This window comes from Budorcas taxicolor, chromosome 22 (genome assembly GCF_023091745.1).
Source record: "Budorcas taxicolor isolate Tak-1 chromosome 22, Takin1.1, whole genome shotgun sequence".
Classification (NCBI taxonomy): Eukaryota; Metazoa; Chordata; class Mammalia; order Artiodactyla; family Bovidae; genus Budorcas; species Budorcas taxicolor.
Window position 1 is genome coordinate 46,203,961 of NC_068931.1, and position 21,316 is coordinate 46,225,276.

Consider the following 21,316-nt stretch of genomic DNA (forward strand, 5'->3'; position numbering starts at 1 on the left):
TTTCCGTGTCTTCCACGGTCAAATAATATCTTCAGGGAGACTATTATGAAGAGTTTGTATCCTCTTCATTTCTTCAAACACATTCTTTCTGTGGCACTGACTGTGTGAGACACGGACAATATAAACACGAAAAAGACAAGATCCTGACCTGCAGCTAACAAACTGTATTAACAGCTACAGAAGTAGCAACACAAAACAAGTTATAATACAACCTAGAAAGTGTTGTGCTTGTGGCTTTCACTGACTGATTCAGGGGTGCTAGAAGCACCTATCATGTGCCAAGAGCAGTGCTAGGTGGTACAGGTACAGAGACGAATAATGACAGGAACTCTACTTCCCAAAGAGGTCACAGTCTAGTAGGAAAAAGAGCAGGTGACTATGACAGCATTTCTCCCCAAGCTGTGATGAGAGGAAGGAGTATCTCAGTCTGACTAGAAGAGTTCAGAAAGACCTCAAGAAAAGATGCTGACTGAACCAAGGAATAAAAGGATGAGCAGGAGCCCAGATAGGAGTCGGGGAGAACAAACAACAGCATAGGGCTGAGAACAAAAGAATGTGCACGTCACCTCTGCAGAACAGAAAAGGAGCAAGCTGCTCAAAAACTGAAGGTTGAGGGCGTGAGAGAGGGTAAATGACGTGCCAGAAAAAGATCAAGAACAGATTATGACGGGTCCTAAAAGATGTAACTCTTTTTAGGTACTAGAGAGCCATCACACCAGGGAAGCCAGTGACTCAGTGGTAAAGACACTACCTGCCAGTGCAGGAGTGCAGGAGTGCAGGAGATACAGGTTCGATCCCTGGGTTGGGAAGACCCCTTGGAGGAGGGCATGGCAACCCACTCCAGTCTCCTTGCCTGGAGAATCCATGGACAGAGGAGTCTCGTGGGCTACAGTCCATGGGGTTGCAAAGAGTTGAACACAAATGGGCAACTGAGCATGCAAGAACCAACACGGGTTTTTAGCCTGGAAATGAGATCAGTTTGTGTTTGAAAAGATGAATGGGGAAAAATGAACTAGACAGGGAGAAAGACTATGGACAGGAAGGCTGATATATCAGTTCAGGGGAGACGTGGGCTGACCACAGGGCAATGTCAACACAAAGAAAGAATACATTCAAAGTTATTTCAAAGGCAGAACCAACATGACTTGGAAAGTGACTAGATGGGAAGTATAGGGGTGGGATTGCGGATGTGAATTCTGATGCCTAGGTCTTCATCTTACCTGGGAGCCCAGGTAAGTGGAATTACAGAAAAAAATAGGTTTGAAGGATAAAGAGGAGATTAGTTTGGGACCTACAGAGTTTGAGGTATCATTGGGACATTGATAGGATGCTAAGTAAGCAAGAAGTCTAGACCTGGAACTCAAAAGAGAGAATTCTGGACCTGACAAACAGAACAGGGGTCATCAACAAATGGACTAACCTTTTAGGGGTCATGGACTATTGAGGATCAACTTAATCTATGAACTCTCCAGAAAAAAAATTTTGTATACACTTTCAGGAGCTTCACTGACCCACCAAAGACCATTCACAAATCCTAAGTTAAGAACTCTAACACAGACAGAAGACAAAAAGCAGCATATATTGCAGTGAAGCAGGGGATCAGGAGTAGAACCAAGCACAACCAGTAATCCAAGCATTGAGCAGGTGAAGAGGAACCCTGGAAGAAACTAACAAGTGGCTACAGATTGAGGGAGACTAGAAGAGGCCTCACGACAGCATCAGCAGATGAGAGAATGATGTCAAACAGGATCAACACTGCTAGTCACACCCATGAAGTGTTCCCTGGACACACATATACATAAGGGCTAGTTTCATGCAATTATATAATCTACCTCCTGTAGGAATACTCTCTCCCAGTGACAGTTTATTGATGAATCCATAAACACTCAGAACTCACTTTCCCTTTTCCTGACAAACACCTCTCTTCCTACAAACTAAAGTTATCCATTTGCGTAATGGGTGACTTTAGATTCAAGTACAATCTTTAACAAAAAATCAGAGCAAACCTAACAGACTTGCATACATAATCCCCAAACTTCATGGCAGCTAGAGCTTCAATTTTCCTCTACTTTGCTTTCAGCCATAGACGAGGAGCAAAAAATAATTTTATGTTCAATTCCTAGACATTATAACCAGTAAGTACTGCCCAGGACAGCTGTAATTAGCAGTTACTATATAACCTTCCAAAGAAAGCCTACTTGAGCCTCAGACTACAAAAGTTGATTTCTGTCTTTACATTTTTAATGCCCCTGACACATCAACATCATCAGGCAAAATAATGGCTGAAGTAGCCAGTACTGTTGATACTGATATTTCTAGGAGCCATCAGTGGAAGTTCCCAAGCTTCTGGATTTTTCCAAATGATGAGATTTCCCAAACTGAAAACTCACAGGGCAACAAGAAAGGTCAGCAGAAAATTAAAATGTGCTTTAAGAAAACTTGGATATTTCTAATGAGGTTATGGCCACAAAACACAGCTATTTTTTCAAACTCTTTAAAAATCTATAAAATCTCTTTTTTCCTCTATCCTTTCTCATTTTTTTTACTTCTTTCTTCAAGTGATCTTAGCATCTACCAATTTTACTTTTGAAAATAAGCATAAATATTTTTATGTTGTCTGTAAAAGCAAAATCTAAACCATATTCATTTAATTCTTGTCATATATCATCTTCTTTCTGATCTCCCTTCAATCAAAATTACTTTGAAGGTATTTTAGAAAAGATGTAACTTTTTATTTCAGAATTAACAAACTAAAGGTTATAAAACAAATTTCAATTCAAGGGTTCAGATAAATCAAGATTATGATCCTTTTTTCTGAAAAAGAAAAAAGGTCACAGGTTGGCTTAGAGCTAAAGCTCCCAGGTCTGCTGGGTGGTATTTTCCATCGCAAGACCCTGCAAATTAGTAAGAAGTCACACAGTCACACTTGTTCTTTGGCTGGAACAGCAAATATTTACAAATCTTAAAAGAGTAAGCTATTAGCCAGAACTGGAAAAACATATCTTTGTACTTATCTCAACAGTCACTTACAAAAAAAAAAAAATGCATTTTAGAAGAATTCCCTTCTCTATATAGAATTAACAGCCTGACATAGATGTGTAATTTCAAAATATGGAAAAACACTGTATTTGTAAAAACACAGATTGGTAATAAAAGGTTCCTTTTTCATTACAACCAGATGCATTTTCAACCTTTTTCCCACCAACTCAAACTCCACCCTCAGCTGGCAAACTTTTCTTCCTGTTTTATTATTTTAGCAAGTGATCCTTCTTAAATACTTCTCTACCTCAGTCTTTCTAAAGCATTAGCAACCGAAGGAATAAACCACACTGAAACACACACACACACAGAAAGAAAAGTAACTTCATAAAGCACCTGGCCAAAGATATTGTCTTAATATTGAGGAATCTCACATTCCAGGTCAAGTTTCTTAAGAGATGCATACAACTATGTTGGGAAAAACAAAAATGAATTTTGAAAGTAATGAAAAATATGACTATGAAACTTATTTCAGAGAAAATAGTCTCCTAGAAGAGACTGATGAAAGCGACATTAGAATTGTTAGGACTGGCACAAAAAGAAGGGACACTTTTGAAAGACAACCAAAAGTCTGAAAACTACATCCCCCAATTTGTAAAAGCTAACAAAAGAGAGGGGCTACTTTTGTGTGAGTGTAGTCAAGCAGCAGCCAGCGCCCCTCTCCAAGCATTTCTTTCCCAGCTCAGGAAATTCTGAATTCACCTGCAGGCAGAGCAAGCTGCACTGCCTAAGGAGCATGCACTCTGCCTGGGCCCTCCTGGTTTTGCCCTGCACTGGCACCGTCACTTTGGGCATGTAACTTAATTGCTCTTTGCCTGTATTTCTTCATCTGAAAAATACAGACAAAAAGAATATCCACCTTTTGGTGGTGTGGTGAGGATAAAATAAGTTATATAAAGTGTTTAGACAGTACCTTGCACAAATTAAGTGCTATGACATGGGGGCTAAAGCTAACCTTCCATTTGAAGTCTTTACAATGTCACAGACCCAACTTTGGTCTGTTGACAAGCTCCGCCCAAGTGATCTGCTTTCCACACGGCCCTCCTACCTCTGTCTTCAGTGACTCCCCACTGTCTGCAGCACACATCTTTACTCAGGAAGATCCCAGGTGATGATGCTTTCCAATGTGAGCTCCAACCTTTCCAACGTGAATTCCTACCACTACTCCCCAAGACAACTGAAACAGACTGATCAAGCCACTGACCCCTAGATAGTGACTCCAGTCCCACATTCTTCTCACTGAATCCAAACTATCATCACCAAAATCTTTTAAAAACCAGCTGGAGCCCCTCTCTCTTAGAATCATCTCAATGATTCCACTTTTCCTTTTATTTCTGTCTGTCTGTCCTGGAAGACTCATCAGCACTTATGGAAGTAAGTGATCAGCTTTGTGTGTAGCTTTGTGCTATACTAAATCGCTTCAGTCATGTCCGACTCTTTGTGATCCCATGGACTGTGTCCCGCCAGGCTCCTCTGTCCAAAAGATTCTCTAGGCAAGAATACTAGAGTGGGTTGCCATGCTCTTCTCCAGGGGACATTCTGGTACGGGCAGCTTCACTCTCCCCAAAACTATTAAATATGGGAAATGGATGATATACTAAATATTTCTTTCAGTCTTTCTCAATGATATGCCAATATTAGGAACTCAAATGAATTCTCTGAACTATGAGGAAACTCAGTCTTACTTGAACTGTTATCACTGCCGCTCCTTGGCACTTTTTACCACTAATGCCTCTGCACTCCAGCTGTAGTGTGGTCTGTTCTTCTCGATTAACATACTGCTTGGGCATTGTGTCCAACAGTTCACTATCCAGCGCAACCTGCTGAGATTCCCGAAGAGCTGCAGTTCTGAAAAACATCATCAGGAGAAGTTATTTTAAAAGTCTTAGGAAAAACTTTATGATAAGTGATAAAGGCTTCCAGTCACTCCCAGCCTGCATCGGTGAACAGTAACACACAGGAGTCTCACAGTAACAAGAGATCAAAAGTGTGTGCCAAGACTTACCCAAACCCTCTCCCTGGCAGTCCCTGGTTCACAAGAAAGTTAAGAAAGGAAGGAAAAGTATAACAACTTTTTAGCGAGAAACAAAGCTCCATTTAAAATTTGTGTTATATCAACAACATTTTTTCTTTTAATGAACCCTTAAGTACACAAGAACAAATGAGAATTTCATGCTAATTTAATCATCCTAAGGGGGAACCTTTTTTTTAAGTACCAATGACTTCTTAAGGGTTCCCCTGGCACCTCAGTGGTAAAGAATCCACCTGCCAATGCAAGAGACACAGGTTCAAGCCCTGGGTCAGGAAGATCCCCTAGAGAAGGAAATGGCAACCCACTCCAGTATTCTCACCTGGGAAATCACATGGACAGAGAAGCCTGGCAAGCTTCAGTCCATGGGGTTGCAAAAGAGTCAGACACAGTTTAGTGACTGAGCACTCACACAGTGACTTCTTAGGTATTAGCAACTCAAACTGACATGTGGAAGACCAGATAAGCTAGTTTTCAACACTGTCCTAACTGCATCATTTCAGTAATCTGCAAGGAGCCTGTGCGGTGTGGTGCAGGCAGCACACGTGACACGAGTAAACCAAAACCAGCGGAGAAAGGACCAATAACAGATGGATTCCTATGAGTTTTGCAAAGATAAACTCTTTCACTTTATAAGTGAAACAGACTTACTCTACACACACAATCCTCCTCACATGATCACAAGCTAGAATCAAAACAAACAACTGATCATTCTGTACCCACCATGAACTCAGAATATTAAATGAGTATTTCCTACCCTTCCATCAAGTATCTATGTAATTTTTAAAAGAATTTGGACATTTAGAGAGCAAAGCAGTGACAAAAGATAATAAATCTCATTCTGTTCCCTTTGAACACCGTCTTTCCAATATTATATGGTTTCCTAAGGAGAAGTCTAAGAAAAAATTTAGCTGGCACTACTGACACAGAAATGCCACAAGAAACACGTATAATTTATAGAGTACATGAAAACCCACATAATTTCACTACTTGGTTAACTAAGATAACCATCTGAGCCAGTCTGGGCAAATTACCCTCGTGGTGAGAAGGCTAACGAGGAAGCCCTTTGAGGTACTACTCATCAGGATGTCACAGCAGCAAGCACACAACCATGATCCTGGAGAGTGTGTGGTCTTACCTAGCCTGCTGTTGCAGCAGATTCAGGTCTGTGCGCACCAGCTCGGTGGCATCCTTCTGACTCAGGAGCATGGCTGAGGAAATAACTGGCACAGGAGGCCTCATCAGGTGCAGAACAAGAGGAGGCTGGGGGTCCTCATGCTTCCGCAGGTTATTTAAAACTCTTTCTTTAGCTGAAAAAAAAATTGTCATTTTGCTGATAATGGCTACTACTAGGTCATAATGAACTACACAATTACATAGTCTGTTACCTTCATAAAGAATACTAAAGATCTGAAGAATAGCTCTTTAAATCACCAGAGACCTAAATGAATAAAATTATCTTTTGTTATTTGCAAGTTCTGAGGGATCACCCACTGGCCTAATAATATTCTACCAGGAACTGGAAGCTTGGGAGCATGTGGTATGATTAAATAGGATTACTATCCTCAAAAAGTCTTGATGATAGTTACAGAGCTACCAGTCACAATCTTAAATTATTACCCTAGACAGCTTTGCATGACATGCTAAGGTGTTTGGACTTGACACCAGTGCAAAAGGGATCTAGTAAATGACTCTAAGCAAGGCTTGGAAAGATGGTGGCTATCATCTGGAGAGTAGAATGGGGAAATGGGGCAGGTAGCTCAGTTAAGAGTTTAATGCAACCACAAGAAATAAATGAGAAAGAGGGATGGGCATTATGGAATGAAGCTGAGTGAAAAGTACCATATTAGCCCAAGGTTTGATTAGGGGGGCTGAGAACAGTAGAGTTAAACTGAATGAAGACATGGGCATAACCTCCTATAGAACTTATACAGTCATATAGTCATTCATGGGCTTCCCTTGTGGCTCAGCTGGTAAAGAATCCACCTGCAATGCAGGAGACCTGGGTTCAATCCCTGGGTTTGGAACATTCCCTGGAGAAGGGAACAGCTGCCCACTCTAGCATTTTGGCCTGGGGAATTCCATGGACTGTCCATGGGGTCACATTCATTCATTGATTCTTTCACTCAAAAACTGATTTATGAGTCCAAATAAGAAGTCAGGCACCACACAAGATAAATCAAGGTAAATCAAGGTAAATCTGTACCATGCAACTTTGCACTAGATTGCACATGGTCTCATACTGATCAATCCAACTTAAATGTTTACATTTCTGTACTCAGTAGAGAGTTGAAACACAGTAGGTGTGTAATAAATTCCTATCTTCCCTACCTTTTTCTTCACTACCCTATCCACATACCACACAGCTCATGAAGAATGAGAAGAAAAATGCTGCCATGTAATATAATAGAAGCCAGGAAAGGTCAAGGGAATTTCAAGTCAATAAGTCAACAAAGTACTTAAGGGACTACTCTGAACTTCCGATTTCATTCCAGATATAGCATTCAACTTTCTATTCTTGTTAAGAAAAATTAAAGAAAATTTAATAGCCATGACTTTACTTGGCGTAAGAAAACTTGTATTGTTTGTAATCCAAACAAATGGAACTTAACATTCCAAACAGGTCAAGTACAGGACTGTCCCTTATAGCTGGGGTTTTTCCACTAGAACTACCAATCTATGCACAGAATGTAAATAAGGCAGGATATTCACCACTGGGTAAGATTCCTATGTTCAAATTTCTTTCAAGCAACATTAGCTCATAATTCTAAAGGAAAATGGGAGTGGGGAGATGGAGAGGATCCTTTCCCATCCCAATATAACTTACTATGAAAGAAAACTCAGGAGTGATACTTTAAATACAAAATAAAAGAAATAAAAATTCAGACCATATTTAACTATAATCACAACTCTGGACCACAACTGACAAAAAGTTATGAAGCCAACAAATTTGAGAAAAAGAAGGCGGTGTCACAAGTATACAATAAACTATGACATGCTACTGAAACTTTTCCTGTAATCACGATCACAAGTTCAATTGTTTGATATAATCATTACCTAACCTGCTCTCACCTGAGAAAAACCTGAAACTTATTGTTTACAAATCTAGGTCTTACTTTTATTTAGAACTGCAACCTGTACTGATTGCCAGAAATAAAATACGGTAAATGGTGAAGAGCAGGGTCTCTGAAGCCTGCTCTTCAAAGTCCCAGCTTTGTGACTTGGGCAAGTTACGTAACTGCTCTACACCTCAGGCTCCTTACCGGCTCTGTGGAGATAACCCTCCCAGGGCTGTTGGGAAGACTGAGTTAATGCATACAAAGACAGTACTTAGAACAAATTAAGGGCTTGATACATTACTAGCTTACCTTCAGAAAAACAATCGGGCTTTTAGGGTAGGGTTAAGGCAATGTGAAAACACAAGGGATGGAAGGACTTGAACAGACATTCAACAGCCTCCAGATCTATAAACATAACTCTTCCTCTCACTTAACAAACTTTCAGGACTAGAAAATGAGAACTGATATGGCTGGGTTGAGGACAACTTTTACACTTTCCCCTATACCTTCCGAAACTGTTTACTTTTTCCCAATGAGCTCATATAATTTTTATCACCCAAACAAAAAAAAAAGCCTCTTATTTCAGGGAAAAAGGAGGGAGAAAAAGAGAAAAATTTTAGGTAAGATTGTTCTGCACCTTCATTTACAGATGAATCAACTAAAAGCCAAGAGAGGCTCTTATTTTTTCCTGATCACACAGCTTGTTAGTGGCAGAGTTGGATCAAGAAGGTATTTTTACCTTTCTCTGAATCACCTCAGTGTTCGATTACACTACATATTACAATATTTTGTTCAACAATTATATATATATATCCTACATTTAAAAAATATATTCAGTAATTTAAATGATTGACTCCAAATATTATTTTCTACTTTTTTGTTATAAAGTACGTCATCAACTTTGCAGGTTAAATGAGTTTTCGTGGCCTAGAATAGAAAACTAACAATTTATAAAACTGTTTCTCTAAAAAAATGCATTGTGAGAAACAGTTAACTTAGAATCTCTGGGAATATGATCCATCTGTATGGTTAAGAGTTTTAGATACACAGAAAAAGAGTTTATGAAAGAAAAAGACAGACTGCTCAATTTTAAAACTGCAAACCCAAAATAATTAAATTCTAGGTTGTACTTCAAATGTTCTAAGCTAACTGAAAAGTCTTTTTAAAGCATCACGGAGAACAGATATCACAAACTACTTAATCACTTTCCCAATATCGATTTACAGGAAATACAGGAGACAAAAAAAAAAAGTTAAACTATACCACGAAGGTATAATCAGCAAACTCTAGACTGGGGGGAAACTCCATGGACTGTAGCACGCCATGTGTCTCAGTTTGGACCAATGAAATGTTAACTGGAAAGTGTATGAGGAGCTTCTTGAAAGGGTCCTTAAAAGAGGGAGACTTCCCTACCTGCTGAATGGAATGCAAATATGACAGTTTAAGCAGCCGTCTTGAACCATATGTGGATGCCTGATGTTAGAACAGTGAGACAGAAAGACAGAAGGAGCAGGGGTCCCTGAAGGCTTTCAGGTCATAAAGCTACTGCTCTGAACTGCTTGCCTCCAGACTTCTTTGACATAAACAAAAAAAATCCCTATCTTATTTGCATCCTCACTGTTTTTGGAGTTTCTCTCATTCATAGCATAACCTAACCCTAAGTAGTAGAGAAGTTAACAATGAATTCCTAAAAAAAAAAAAAAAAGCAATTCTCACTGAGGGATATACTATATGAATCTTAACATTTAATGGCTCTGATTCACACTCACTCATTCATTCACCCATTCATTCACTCATTCAAAGGGTCTGATGCTCACTCATATAACTCACCCAATAAAGGATCAGTGAAGTCCAGCTGAACTGATGAACTGCAGGGTGCAGAATGGGACTCAAGCTTGGCCTGTGTCCACAGACCAACGGTTTCCTGAAACTCGTAATGTATGCGCTCCATGTTCAAATACTCCATCCACAGGTCCTAAAATGGAACCATTTAACTTTCAAGGATGAATCATATATTCACATATAAAACTATATATTTAACTCTAAAGTGAATCCAAAGTTTCAACATGAGGTGGTCCATTCCAGGTTCTCCACGCATTAGGATGAATCACATTTAAAATGGGCATTCTAGGGAATTCCCTGGCATGGCAGTCCAGTGGTTAGGACTTCGTGCTTTCACTGCCAAGGGCCTGGGTTCACTCCCTGGTCAAGGAACTAAGATGCTAGAAGCCACGTAGTGCAGTCAAATAAAGAAATAAAATTAGACACTCTAACAGTCTAAGGAATCTCAAAACTCTTTGATTATATAACACACTGAGAAAAAGTAATTTCAACAGCCCCACTAAACATTTACTGTTGACAGAGGCTGACAATTACAGAAATATACTGAGAATTAACAATGGGTTAATTCTGTACTCAAAAGATTTCAGGACATCATGATCACTTATGTATTTTTCCTATTTCTCCGGCCCTACAATCTCAGCCTTGTTTTTCCATGTCTTAAATTTTCCTTTTCAGAATTCCATCCTGAGTTCTCTTCTTAATCTAAATACTCTATTGCCATTATACCCACATCTCCTACTGCCCCATTCCTGAACTACAGACAACTTTATATCCCTTCCCCACCAATTCCTGAATATGAGTTCTCCTTGAAGCCCCTCAGGCACCTTCTCTTCCAGTTTTGTAAATAGCATCTTTAGCTGCCCAAGCTACAAATTTGGAAGTCCTTGTATATCTTATCTACCCTATAAGTATTACAATCCTAATCAGAGAAGCCTACTGATTCTACTAATTAATTCTTCTATGTATTTTTAATTCATCCACTTGTTTAACCACTCCAGCTATTTCAACAGCTCTCCAAAGACTTCCTGCTGATAACTTTCTGCCATTCCACATCACCATGCTTTCCTTTCAACTTGACAAACTCCCATTTTTCCTTTAGGGCTCAGTTCAAGGTCACATTCCAGTCTCAGTCTGAATCAGGTGCCATTCCTCCACCTTTGCAGATGAAACAGCACCCTGCACATTTCATTCCCACAGTCTTTATCACCAGATGTAATAATTATTTAGTCCCCCATCTGACAGTAAGAATCTTGAAGACAGAGACTGCATCACTTCTCTTTTTATATTTTTTGGTATAGATGACTGACAACTCAAAGGTAGTCAATAGATACTCATGGAAGGAAGAGAAGCAAAGAACAAAGGAGAGAGGAAGGAAAGACAAAGAAAAGAGAAGAAAGTCAAAGACACCTAGTGGAGATGAAATAGTACATACTATGTGGAAACAGCTAGGTTTAAAGACCCAAAGTCTCTCAAGTCTTAGAGGATCCTAAATCCCATCCAAGGTTGGGGGTCAATGGCCAGTAGAGTTCAGTCTCTAGAAAAAAGAAACTGGAACAGGAGAGATACATCTCTACACACACCCACACCCACATGCACACACAAACACACACACGCAGAGCTACAGAAGCTCAGAAAAATTCAGAAGTTTTGACCTAGGAAAGACAACAGACTTCTTTGTTTGAGAAAAGATTAGAACATGTGAAGACTAGAATTGAGCACATCCAAAAGGGCAACCAAAACTGACAGCTACAATTAAGTCTCTTCAAGGGTGAGCTCCTCACTTTCTCCACGCTATTACCTTTCTATATATATGAATCTTAACAAATCCTTACACTGAACTTTTTATGGGAGTAGAGATGACTGCTTAAAAGTGTTCAGATGCTGACAATTTAAAACAACGAAGAACAAAGTCAGAAAAAGGCTGTGTTTATGAGGCTGTAGACGTCCAATAATGAGCTTCAGTCCTTCACGTGATGCCAGAGTGGGGCCGGATATTCAAAAGGGGATATCCCAGGGACTTCCCTAGTGCTGCAGTGGCTGAACTGCATTGGAAGAATCCACCTTCCAATGCAGGAGATATAGGTTCAATGCCTACTTGGGGAAGTAGGATTCCACATGCCATGGGCCAACTAAGTCTGAGCGCCACAAGTACTAAGCCCACATGCTCTGGAGCACCCACATCACAGCTAGAGCGAAGCTCATGAGCCACAAGGAAAGATCCAGCATGACACAAGGAAGATTCTGTGTGCCGCAACCAAGACCCAACACAGCCAAAAATAAAACAAATAAAATATAAAGGAAAGAAAGATTGATGTCAAGCTTCTGACTTCTGGGCATCTCTCTGCCATCTTTTTGGGGCACCTGGGCCATTTGGTTTTTGATTTCTGGGCATCTCTTTGCAGTCTGCTTTATTTAAAGTATGACTGCCAGCTGGTGAGGTTTTGGTTTGGTTTGGTTACTTTAGTTTGAGTGTGCAGACACCTGGTACTAACTGCTGGAGCTAAAATGGGAAGTATTTCCTCTAAGGTTTCACCCTGGATGGGAGCTCCTTGGGAGATTTTAAATGACTGGTCGACCTATATCTATGATGCAATGACAAAGAAATATGGCCTAAAAATAGGTCTCTCACAGTTTGATCTTCATTACCACAGGATGAGAAAATGGAGTAGGGTTCCCGCATGTCCAGGACTTTCTCCTATAGTCCAAAAGCCTGAGACTGATCAAAATAAGACCCCATCTCCTCAGAGGGACAATCCCTGCTGAGACATTTTATCAGCCAATGTGCCCTTGCTATCAGGGCAAATTTGAGCACTACCTGGTCTAAATTTTAGGTATGACCACAGACAAAGAAAAGTGATTTTTCGATCATGTGGCCATAATATCCTTTAGACTTCGGAGAAAACTGGTTAAAATTTGTTTTCAAATTGCAAAATTTGCTATTTCTGCATGTGCAATTAGAGAAAGCTAGTTTATTAAAGTACTTTTTTGTTTTTCCAGAATTCTGACCCTGAAGGAATAAGTCCTACTAGGAGAACATGAGTTTCTCTTCCCTGTGCCTTGAGATCATGGCTCTCAGGAACACTTACCTAGACCACCTCTAATTCCTGAAACTGAATTTTTTTTTTTTAAAAAAGAATCCTTTTAAATTTTTTCTTCCTCCAGCTGTCATTTATAAACTAGTGAGTTTTCTATTATGATACCTGATTCATGACTAAGTTTAGAAAACAAAGCTATGAGGTCTCTTTGTGTCTGTTTGAATATATGTATGTCTCAGATGTGTTTTTGTCTTTGGATATTGTTGCTGAGGTTAATTTGTAAATTAACTGGATATTTAATTGGCTTAAAGAAAAGTAGATACTTAAAAATCAAACAATTCTAAGTACAAGAGAAATGGATTTCAGATTCATGTGAACTGGGAAATATTAAATTAATATTAAATTAAATTAGTATTAATTAAATCAGTATTAAATTAGTACTTGGTATTGTTTGTTGATATATATGTGTCAATATTTACACTGACCAACTGAGACCTCCTTGGTAAATAACAGGGCTCACATAGGATAATGCCAGGAAGCCCTTCCCTATTGCCTTAGGCCCTACCTGTAGCAGAATGTTGGTTGGGATTTTCCCTTTTGGACTAGCCTTGTTACAGATGATCAGAGCTCTGCTCCATCCTGCAGCCTCCCCAACCCCAGGGTGATTTTACAAAACTGGGAGAGCTCCAACTGTGGCCCCAGGAAAAGGGATTGGTATTTCTCTCCCCTGTGCTCCGGCCTCAGGGGAAAAAAAAAGTAGGGAATGGGGCAAAAAACCTTTTAAACTCAAGCAGAAAAGCTGAGATTTATGTAAAAGCTAACCTGTAAATGAACTATATTTAACTGACTTGAAAGAAAGTGCTTACAAATTAAATCTAAATATAGAGAAAGCTGGCCAATATAAATTTTAGAACCCGTGATCCAAGAAATACTCAGTACTGAATCAGTATCTGCTATTGGAGGTAGCTCAACCTTGCTGGTTTGATTAACAGGATTAATATAGACATTTAGAGCTATAGCCACTAGCTCTGTTGGTAGTGATGCTTCCTAGGCCCACTTGACTTCACACTCCAGGATGTCTGGCTCTAGGTGAGTGATCACCCCCTCATGGTTATCCGGGTCATTAAGACCTTTTTTGTACAGTTCTTCTGTGTATCCTTGCCACCTCTTAATATCTTCTGCTTCTGTTAGGTCCATACCGTTTCTGTCCTTTATTGTGGCCATCTTTGCAAGAAATGTTTCCTTGGTATCTCTAATTTTCCTGAAAGATCTCTACAGTCTTTCCCATTCTATTGTTTTCCTCTCTTTCTTTGCATTGATCACTGAGGAAGGCTTTCTTATCTCTCCTTGCTATTCTTCGGAACTCTGCATTCAGATGGATATATCTTTTCCTTTCTCCTTTGCCTTTACTTTCTCTTCTCAGCTATTTGTAAGGCCTCCTCAGACAACCATTTTGCCTCTTTGCATGTCTTTTTCTTGGGGATGGTCTTGATCACTGCCTCCTGTACAATGTTACGAACCTCCATCCATAGTTCTTCAGGCACACTATCAGAGCTAATCCCTTGAATCTATTTGTCACTTCCACTGTATAATCATAAAGAATTTGATTTAGGTCATACCCGAATGGTCTGGAAGTTTTCTCTACTTTCTTCAATTTAAGTCTAAATTTGGCAATAAGGTCATGATCTGAGCCACAGTAAACTCCAGGTCTTGTTTTTGCTAACTGTGTAGAGCTTCTCCATTTTTGGCTACAAAGAATATAATCAATCTGATTTCAGTATTGACCATCTGGTGATGTCCATGTGTAGAGTCGTCTCTTGTGTTGTTGGAAGAGGGTGTTTGCTATGACCAGTGCATTCTCTTAGCAAAACTTTGTTAGCCTTTGTTAGGTTATATTGTAGGGAAGAGCCAATTCTGACTCCATGATGGATCTGTTTCTTTGACTTTAACCTTTGTTTTTATAATCACACATAATGACCTGCCTCAGAGAACCCTGCCCCTCTACCTGAGGAGATTAACACACACACACACACACACCTGGCCATTCCAGGAGATATTTGCAAGAGAATGGTCTTCACGTCCTCAACTCCTCTCCATCTCTGTCCTACAAAAGAACCAGGCACCCGGACCCTGACAAGATGGTTATTTTGAGACATTAGTCTGCCATCTTCTTCATCTGCTGGCTTTCTGAATAAAGTTGTATCCCTTGCCTCAACATCTCTCTCAGATTCACTGGCCTGTCGTGCGGCAAGCAGAATGACCTTGGACTCAGTAACAGATATACTTTTTATGATTTCTATCTGAAAAATTACTAATTTGAATCAGTGTTGCAGCTGTAAGGAAAAATTTCCCTTCAAATTAAATATGACTTACAGCAATTTGGTAAATTATACCTTTGTAAGCAGAATTGAAACATTTATCTTTTCTCTGTATGTGCTCTCTCTAGAGACTGGAGACTCTGGCTCCCAGTAGCTTTATCAGATAAATTAGGAAGGCTACTGCACTAACAGGTATATAGAAATTTCAAGGTATTTGGGGGACCTTGAAATTGGGAGGAATTCACCTAGATCTGGCAGGCAAAATCTGTGGTAAATCCTTGGCATGAGTTTCCTAGCCCTGAGATATCTTTTAAGAGTTCAGTCTGAGACTCCTTATAAAAATTTTAACAAAACAGAAAGTCTACATCATCAATTATATAAATCACCAGATCAAGTTTTGAGACCAGACATATTTTGCAAATTAATTAGTCTTAATTTAATTATATTTGGTAGAAATGAGGGTAATTTTGGAAAGAAAAAGATGCTTCAATGAATGGTAAATTGCTGTTTGTTAACAGAGGTCTCCCAAAAGTTGAGGTGAGAAGACTCACCTCCCAGACAGTTTCTTGCTGTTATGTTATACTAATGTAAAGTTTAACTGAATTATTACAGAATACTCTAAGTCTGTATCTGAAGCTTATCTCAGTAATCTATCTTTGGACGAACATCAGATGCCCCACAACCTACAATCAAGGGATTATGCATACTGAAAAAGATATAATTTAAAGGACAATCTCCAACTTGTATGGAAGGACCCTTACTAACTACTCTTAACTAGCTCATGCACACTGAATCTGAAGGAAACTGACTCCTGGATTAATTTCCACTCACAAAAGCCCCCTGCAATGCACTGGGCTAAAGAGAGGACAGCTGACCTCAAAATCACCCTTAAAATAATGCTCAGAGGAGAAACTACACTCACAGCAGGGTGAGAAGAAGACAACATCAGAAGTAGACAGCTTTCCTAAGATCTTCAATCTGACTCATACAATCATTTGTAATGTTTTCCCGACTTCTTGGACTTCTGCATGTGAATCAAATGTTTTTCTATCATAGCCATGATAGGCATGATACCATGCTAGTTTCTAAAATCAACCCAATTGTTGGGTTTGTGGCCAATGACCTGTGCCTAGTACTCTCAGGTTACCTAGATGGATTTCTCTACTCCAAGGCTCTAACTGGTTGACTCTTATGAAATTTATTAAAAAAAAAAAAAATTATAGTCATGTACAGGCCACGACTGCTAATACCAGACTGGATCCTCTCACCTGGCCTATTAGTAATACCTCCTCTGACCTGGCCATAAACCCAGGGTCATAGAATTTTCATTACTCAAGCTCAAACAGAACAGGCAGAATTTCAGCCAAGGAATCTCACCTCTCACAGTTATGGGATGGATTTAGTTAATACCAAACTATGGTGGTTTAAATTTAAAGGCTCCTCTATGTTGGAAGCAATCAAGTCATGTTAAGGATAATCAGCCTAGCAACAGAGGAAACTGGGGTGGGTGTCTTACAGACAATGCCAACATAAAATTTCCCTTAAAGAAAAGGACTGGCACAGAATAGACTAAGTCAAACACCCTGGGATATATGGGGCTACATCTAACTGAAGTTCTAAACTTAAAATTCTTGCTTATGACGTTACTAACCTAGCTATACTGCTTTCATATATATACATAGACTGTTTTACAAAATTGTTTCTTATGTTACCAAACATGACTGAGCCTCTGCTAGAATGATGCATAATTCCATATGGACTTCCCGGGTGGTTCTCCCAGTAAAGAGCCCATCTGCTAATTCAGGAGACATAAAAGAAGCAGGTTTGATCCCCGGGTTGAGAAGATCCCCTGGAAGAGGGCATGACAACCCACTTCAATAGTCTTGCCTGGAGAATCCCATGGACAGAGGAACCTGGTGGGTTACAGTCCACAGAGTTGCAAAGAATCAGATATGACTGAGGCGATTTAGCACACACATATATGAGATCAATGATTGTAACAGTTGAACTCCAGATATGGGAAAAAGCAATAAAAGAGGATATTTTCCTGGATCATGGAGGTTAGTGGTCCAGAGACTTTTTGGATACTGTTTTATGGCCTAGTCGAGTAACAGCACACTGAATGGCCAAATCTCCACCAGACTTGGGAATATCATTCCCAGCACCATGGAACAAAATGGTCATGAAATGCCCTCACAACATGGTCAAATTTATGACTTGAAGGGGCTCTGCCAATTGAAAACTGCCATCTGCCTCTTCAAGGATTAAGTCAATGTCATGGCAGCCACTGACCCCCTGAAAGGAATTCAGAGTGGAGATCAGAAATGAGGTACTCTGTGCTCTGAGAACTGGCAGAATAGGCCTTTAGATACTTAGATGTCTTCAGAAGAGTTTATGAACCCAGATTCTTGCATTTTCCCATATCCAGAAATAAATTCATTAACAGTGACAGCTACTTTAACACTGAGGAGGGAAATGCATTTGAAAGTTAAAATGGAGTAAATATGGCAAAACTAGGTGACCACTGTGGATGTGATTTCAGAGGCATTTATCCCTGTATTGTTGCAAACTTGAAATTTCTGAGCTATGTCAGATTCTACCAGGATCTAATAATTCCCCCCACCCTCTTCCACGAGATTTTGGCTAAGATTTGAGAGGGTCACATCTGGATCAAGGTAGAATAGAGGCCTTTCAGACCACAGTGTTTAAAAAAGCAACATCAGAGATGACAAAAACCTTCTTAAGGACATTATTAAGAAATCTTTTGCCAAGCTATGCTGGAAAACTCATCTAAAACAAGACAAGATCTTGCAAATTGCTCTCTGTATACTGGTGATCCCTAAAACCAGGATAGGATGGAGCCATTATGAAATTATGTACAAGAGACCACTCAGCTCCTAAGAATAAAAAGAGAAATGTTTCTAACACAGCAGGTAAAATTAAACAGTATGTTCAACAGACTGGACAACTGTTAACAACTATGCATACATTTGTGTTCCACGGGTCTCCCCCTTGCCTGCAAACTCCCTTACATCCCTTCAAAGCAGGAGACCTGGTGCTGCTGAAAGTGTGAAAAAGAGCAATGCCCTGTGTAGCAACTTAAAGAAAAATAGTAGGGACTCTATGCTCCTCTGGATCAAGGAGTATCAGAGAAAATGGGGAACTGATGCCAAGCAGGGCCCTGTGGGTCTCCCAGGCATGGACACCTTTTTGTCCCATTTCTTATAAGAATCCAATCACCATGACCTTCTTGAGTTCCAAAGGACAGAAGAGTTATTAATCAGAGGAGGAGCAGCCAGGAAGCCACCTGAAACAAGACTAAAGGGACCAGGGAAGCTGATCAAGATTAGGAAACCTTTGTTGCTGTCGTTCAGTCACTAAGTCATGTCTGACTTTTTGCAACCCCATGGACTGCAGCCCTCCAGTCTTCCTTGTCCTTCACTATCTTCCAAAGTTTGCTCAAATTCATGTTTATTGAGTCGGTGATGCCATCCAAAAATCTCATTCTCTGTCTCCCTCTTCTCCTCCTGCCCTCAATCTTTCCCAATGAGCTGGCTCTTCACATCAGGTGGCCATAGTATTGGAGCTTCAGCTTCAGCATCAGTCCTTCCAATGAATATTCAGTGTTGATTTCCTTTAGGATTGACTGGTTTCATATCCTTGCTGTCCAAGGGACTCTCAAGTTTTGTCCAGCACCACATTTCAAAAACATCACTTCTGGCCTCTGAAAATGGTGCCTCTGACTGGTTACTTCTGTGGCAAACCCCAGAACACGCAGCTCTCCAGAGTAACTTTCATTCTTATGAGAGTTTGCATCTCACTCAGCTTGGAGTGTCATTTCTCTGGCTGGGGGTATCTGGACAGCTTGGGGAGAGCAAGTGGACTCTAAGGACACGGCAGAGTTGAACATTAGTTACTTTTGAACAGATCAACAGACAACCTGGTACTTCCATGACGAACGCTTTCTAAACCCAAGGATAAGTCCTGAGATGTCATGAAGACTCTATATACCTCAGCAGTTTGGACTACACCACCAGAGTGCACAGCCATTCCTTTCATTTCTCTTGCATCTCCAGCACCATGATACTGATAAACCCCAGCTGCTGAGAGAAGAAACCCAGCTCCACCCACCAGAACTCCAACACAAGCCTCCCTAACCAGGAAACCTAGACAAGCCACTGATACAACCCCACCCACAGTGAGGAAGCTCCATAATAAAGAGAACTCCACAAATTACCAGAATATAAAAAGGCCACCCCAAACGCAGCAATATAACCAAGATGAAGAGACAGAGGAATAATCAGCAGGTAAAGGAACAGGAGAGTTGCCCACCAAACCGAACAAAAGAGGAAGAAGTAGGGAATCTACCTGAGAAGGAATTCCGAATATTGATAGTGAAAATGATCCAAAATCTTGAAATCAAAATGGAATCACAGATAAATAGCCTAGAGACAAGGATTGAGAAGATGCAAGAAAGGTTTAACAAGGACCTAGAAGAAATAAAAAAGAGTCAATATATAATGAATAACGCAATAAATGAGATCAGAAACACTCTGGAGGCAACAAATAGTAGAATAACGGAGGCGGAAGATAGGATTAGTGAAATAGAAGATAGAATGGTAGAAATAAATGAATCAGAGAGGAAACAAGAAAAACGAATTAAAAGAAACGAGGACAATCTCAGAGACCTCCAGGACAATATGAAATGCTCCAACATTCGAATTAGAGAAAGATCATGAGAAAATCCTTGAGGAGATAACAGTTGAAAACTTCCCTAAAATGGAGAAGGAAATAATCATCCAAGTCCAAGAAACACAGAGAGTTCCAAATAGGATAAACCCATGGTGAAACACCCCAAGACACATATTAATCAAATTAACAAAGATCAAACACAAAGAACAAATATTAAAAGCAGCAAGGGAAAAACAACAAATAACACACAAGGGGATTCCCATAAGGATAACAGCTGATCTTTCAATAGAAACTCTTCAGGCCAGGAGGGAATGGCAAGACATACTTAAAGTGATGAAAGAAAATAACCTACAGCCCCGATTACTGTACCCAGCAAGGATCTCATTCAAATACGAAGGAGAAATCAAAAGCTTTACAGACAAGCAAAAGCTGAGAGAATTCAGCACCACCAAACCAGCTCTCCAACAATTTCTAAAGGATATTCTCTAGACAGGAAACACAAAAAGGGTGTATAAACCCGAACCCAAAACAATAAAGTAAATGGTAACGGGATCATACTTATCAATAACTACCTTAAACGTAAATGGGTTGAACGCCCCAACCAAAAGACAAAGACTGGCCGAATGGATACAAAAACAAGACCCCTCTATACGCTGCTTACAAGAGACCCACCTCAAAACAAGGGACACATACAGACTGAAAGTGAAGGGCTGGAAAAAGATATACCATGCAAATAGAGACCAAAAGAAAGCAGGAGTGGCAATACTCATATCCGATAAAATAGACTTTAAAACAAAGGCTGTGAAAAGAGACAAAGAAGGCCACTACATAATGATCAAAGGAACAATCCAAGAAGAAGATATAACAATTATAAATATATATGCACCCAATATAGGAGCACCACAATATGTAAGACAAATGCTAACAAGTATGAAAGGGGAAATCAACAATAACACAATAATAGTGGGAGACTTTAATACCCCACTCACACCTATGGACAGATCAACTAAACAGAAAATTAACAAAGAAGCGCAAACTTTAAATGATACATTAGATCAGTTAGACCTAATTGATATCTATAGGACATTTCACCCCAAAACAATGAATTTCACCTTTTTTTCAAGTGCTCATGGAACCTTCTCCAGGATAGATCACATCCTGGGCCATATATCTAAACTTGATAAATTCAAAAAAACCGAAATCATTCCAAGCATCTTTTCTGACCATAATGCATTAATATTAGATCTCAATTACAGGAGAAAAACTATTAAAAATTCCAACATATGGAGGTTGAACAACACA

The 21,316-nt window shown here is 39.8% G+C and overlaps 1 protein-coding gene across 1 annotated transcript in view; it reads right to left on the reverse strand.

Annotated features, from left to right (window-relative positions):
• EPG5 (ectopic P-granules 5 autophagy tethering factor) overlaps nt 1-21,316 on the reverse strand; it is a 138,374-nt gene that overhangs the window by 53,928 nt on the left and 63,130 nt on the right. The window contains 3 exon segments of the mRNA XM_052660349.1: nt 4,725-4,887; nt 6,207-6,378; nt 9,958-10,102. Of these exon segments, the coding sequence (XP_052516309.1) occupies nt 4,725-4,887; nt 6,207-6,378; nt 9,958-10,102 (480 nt within the window).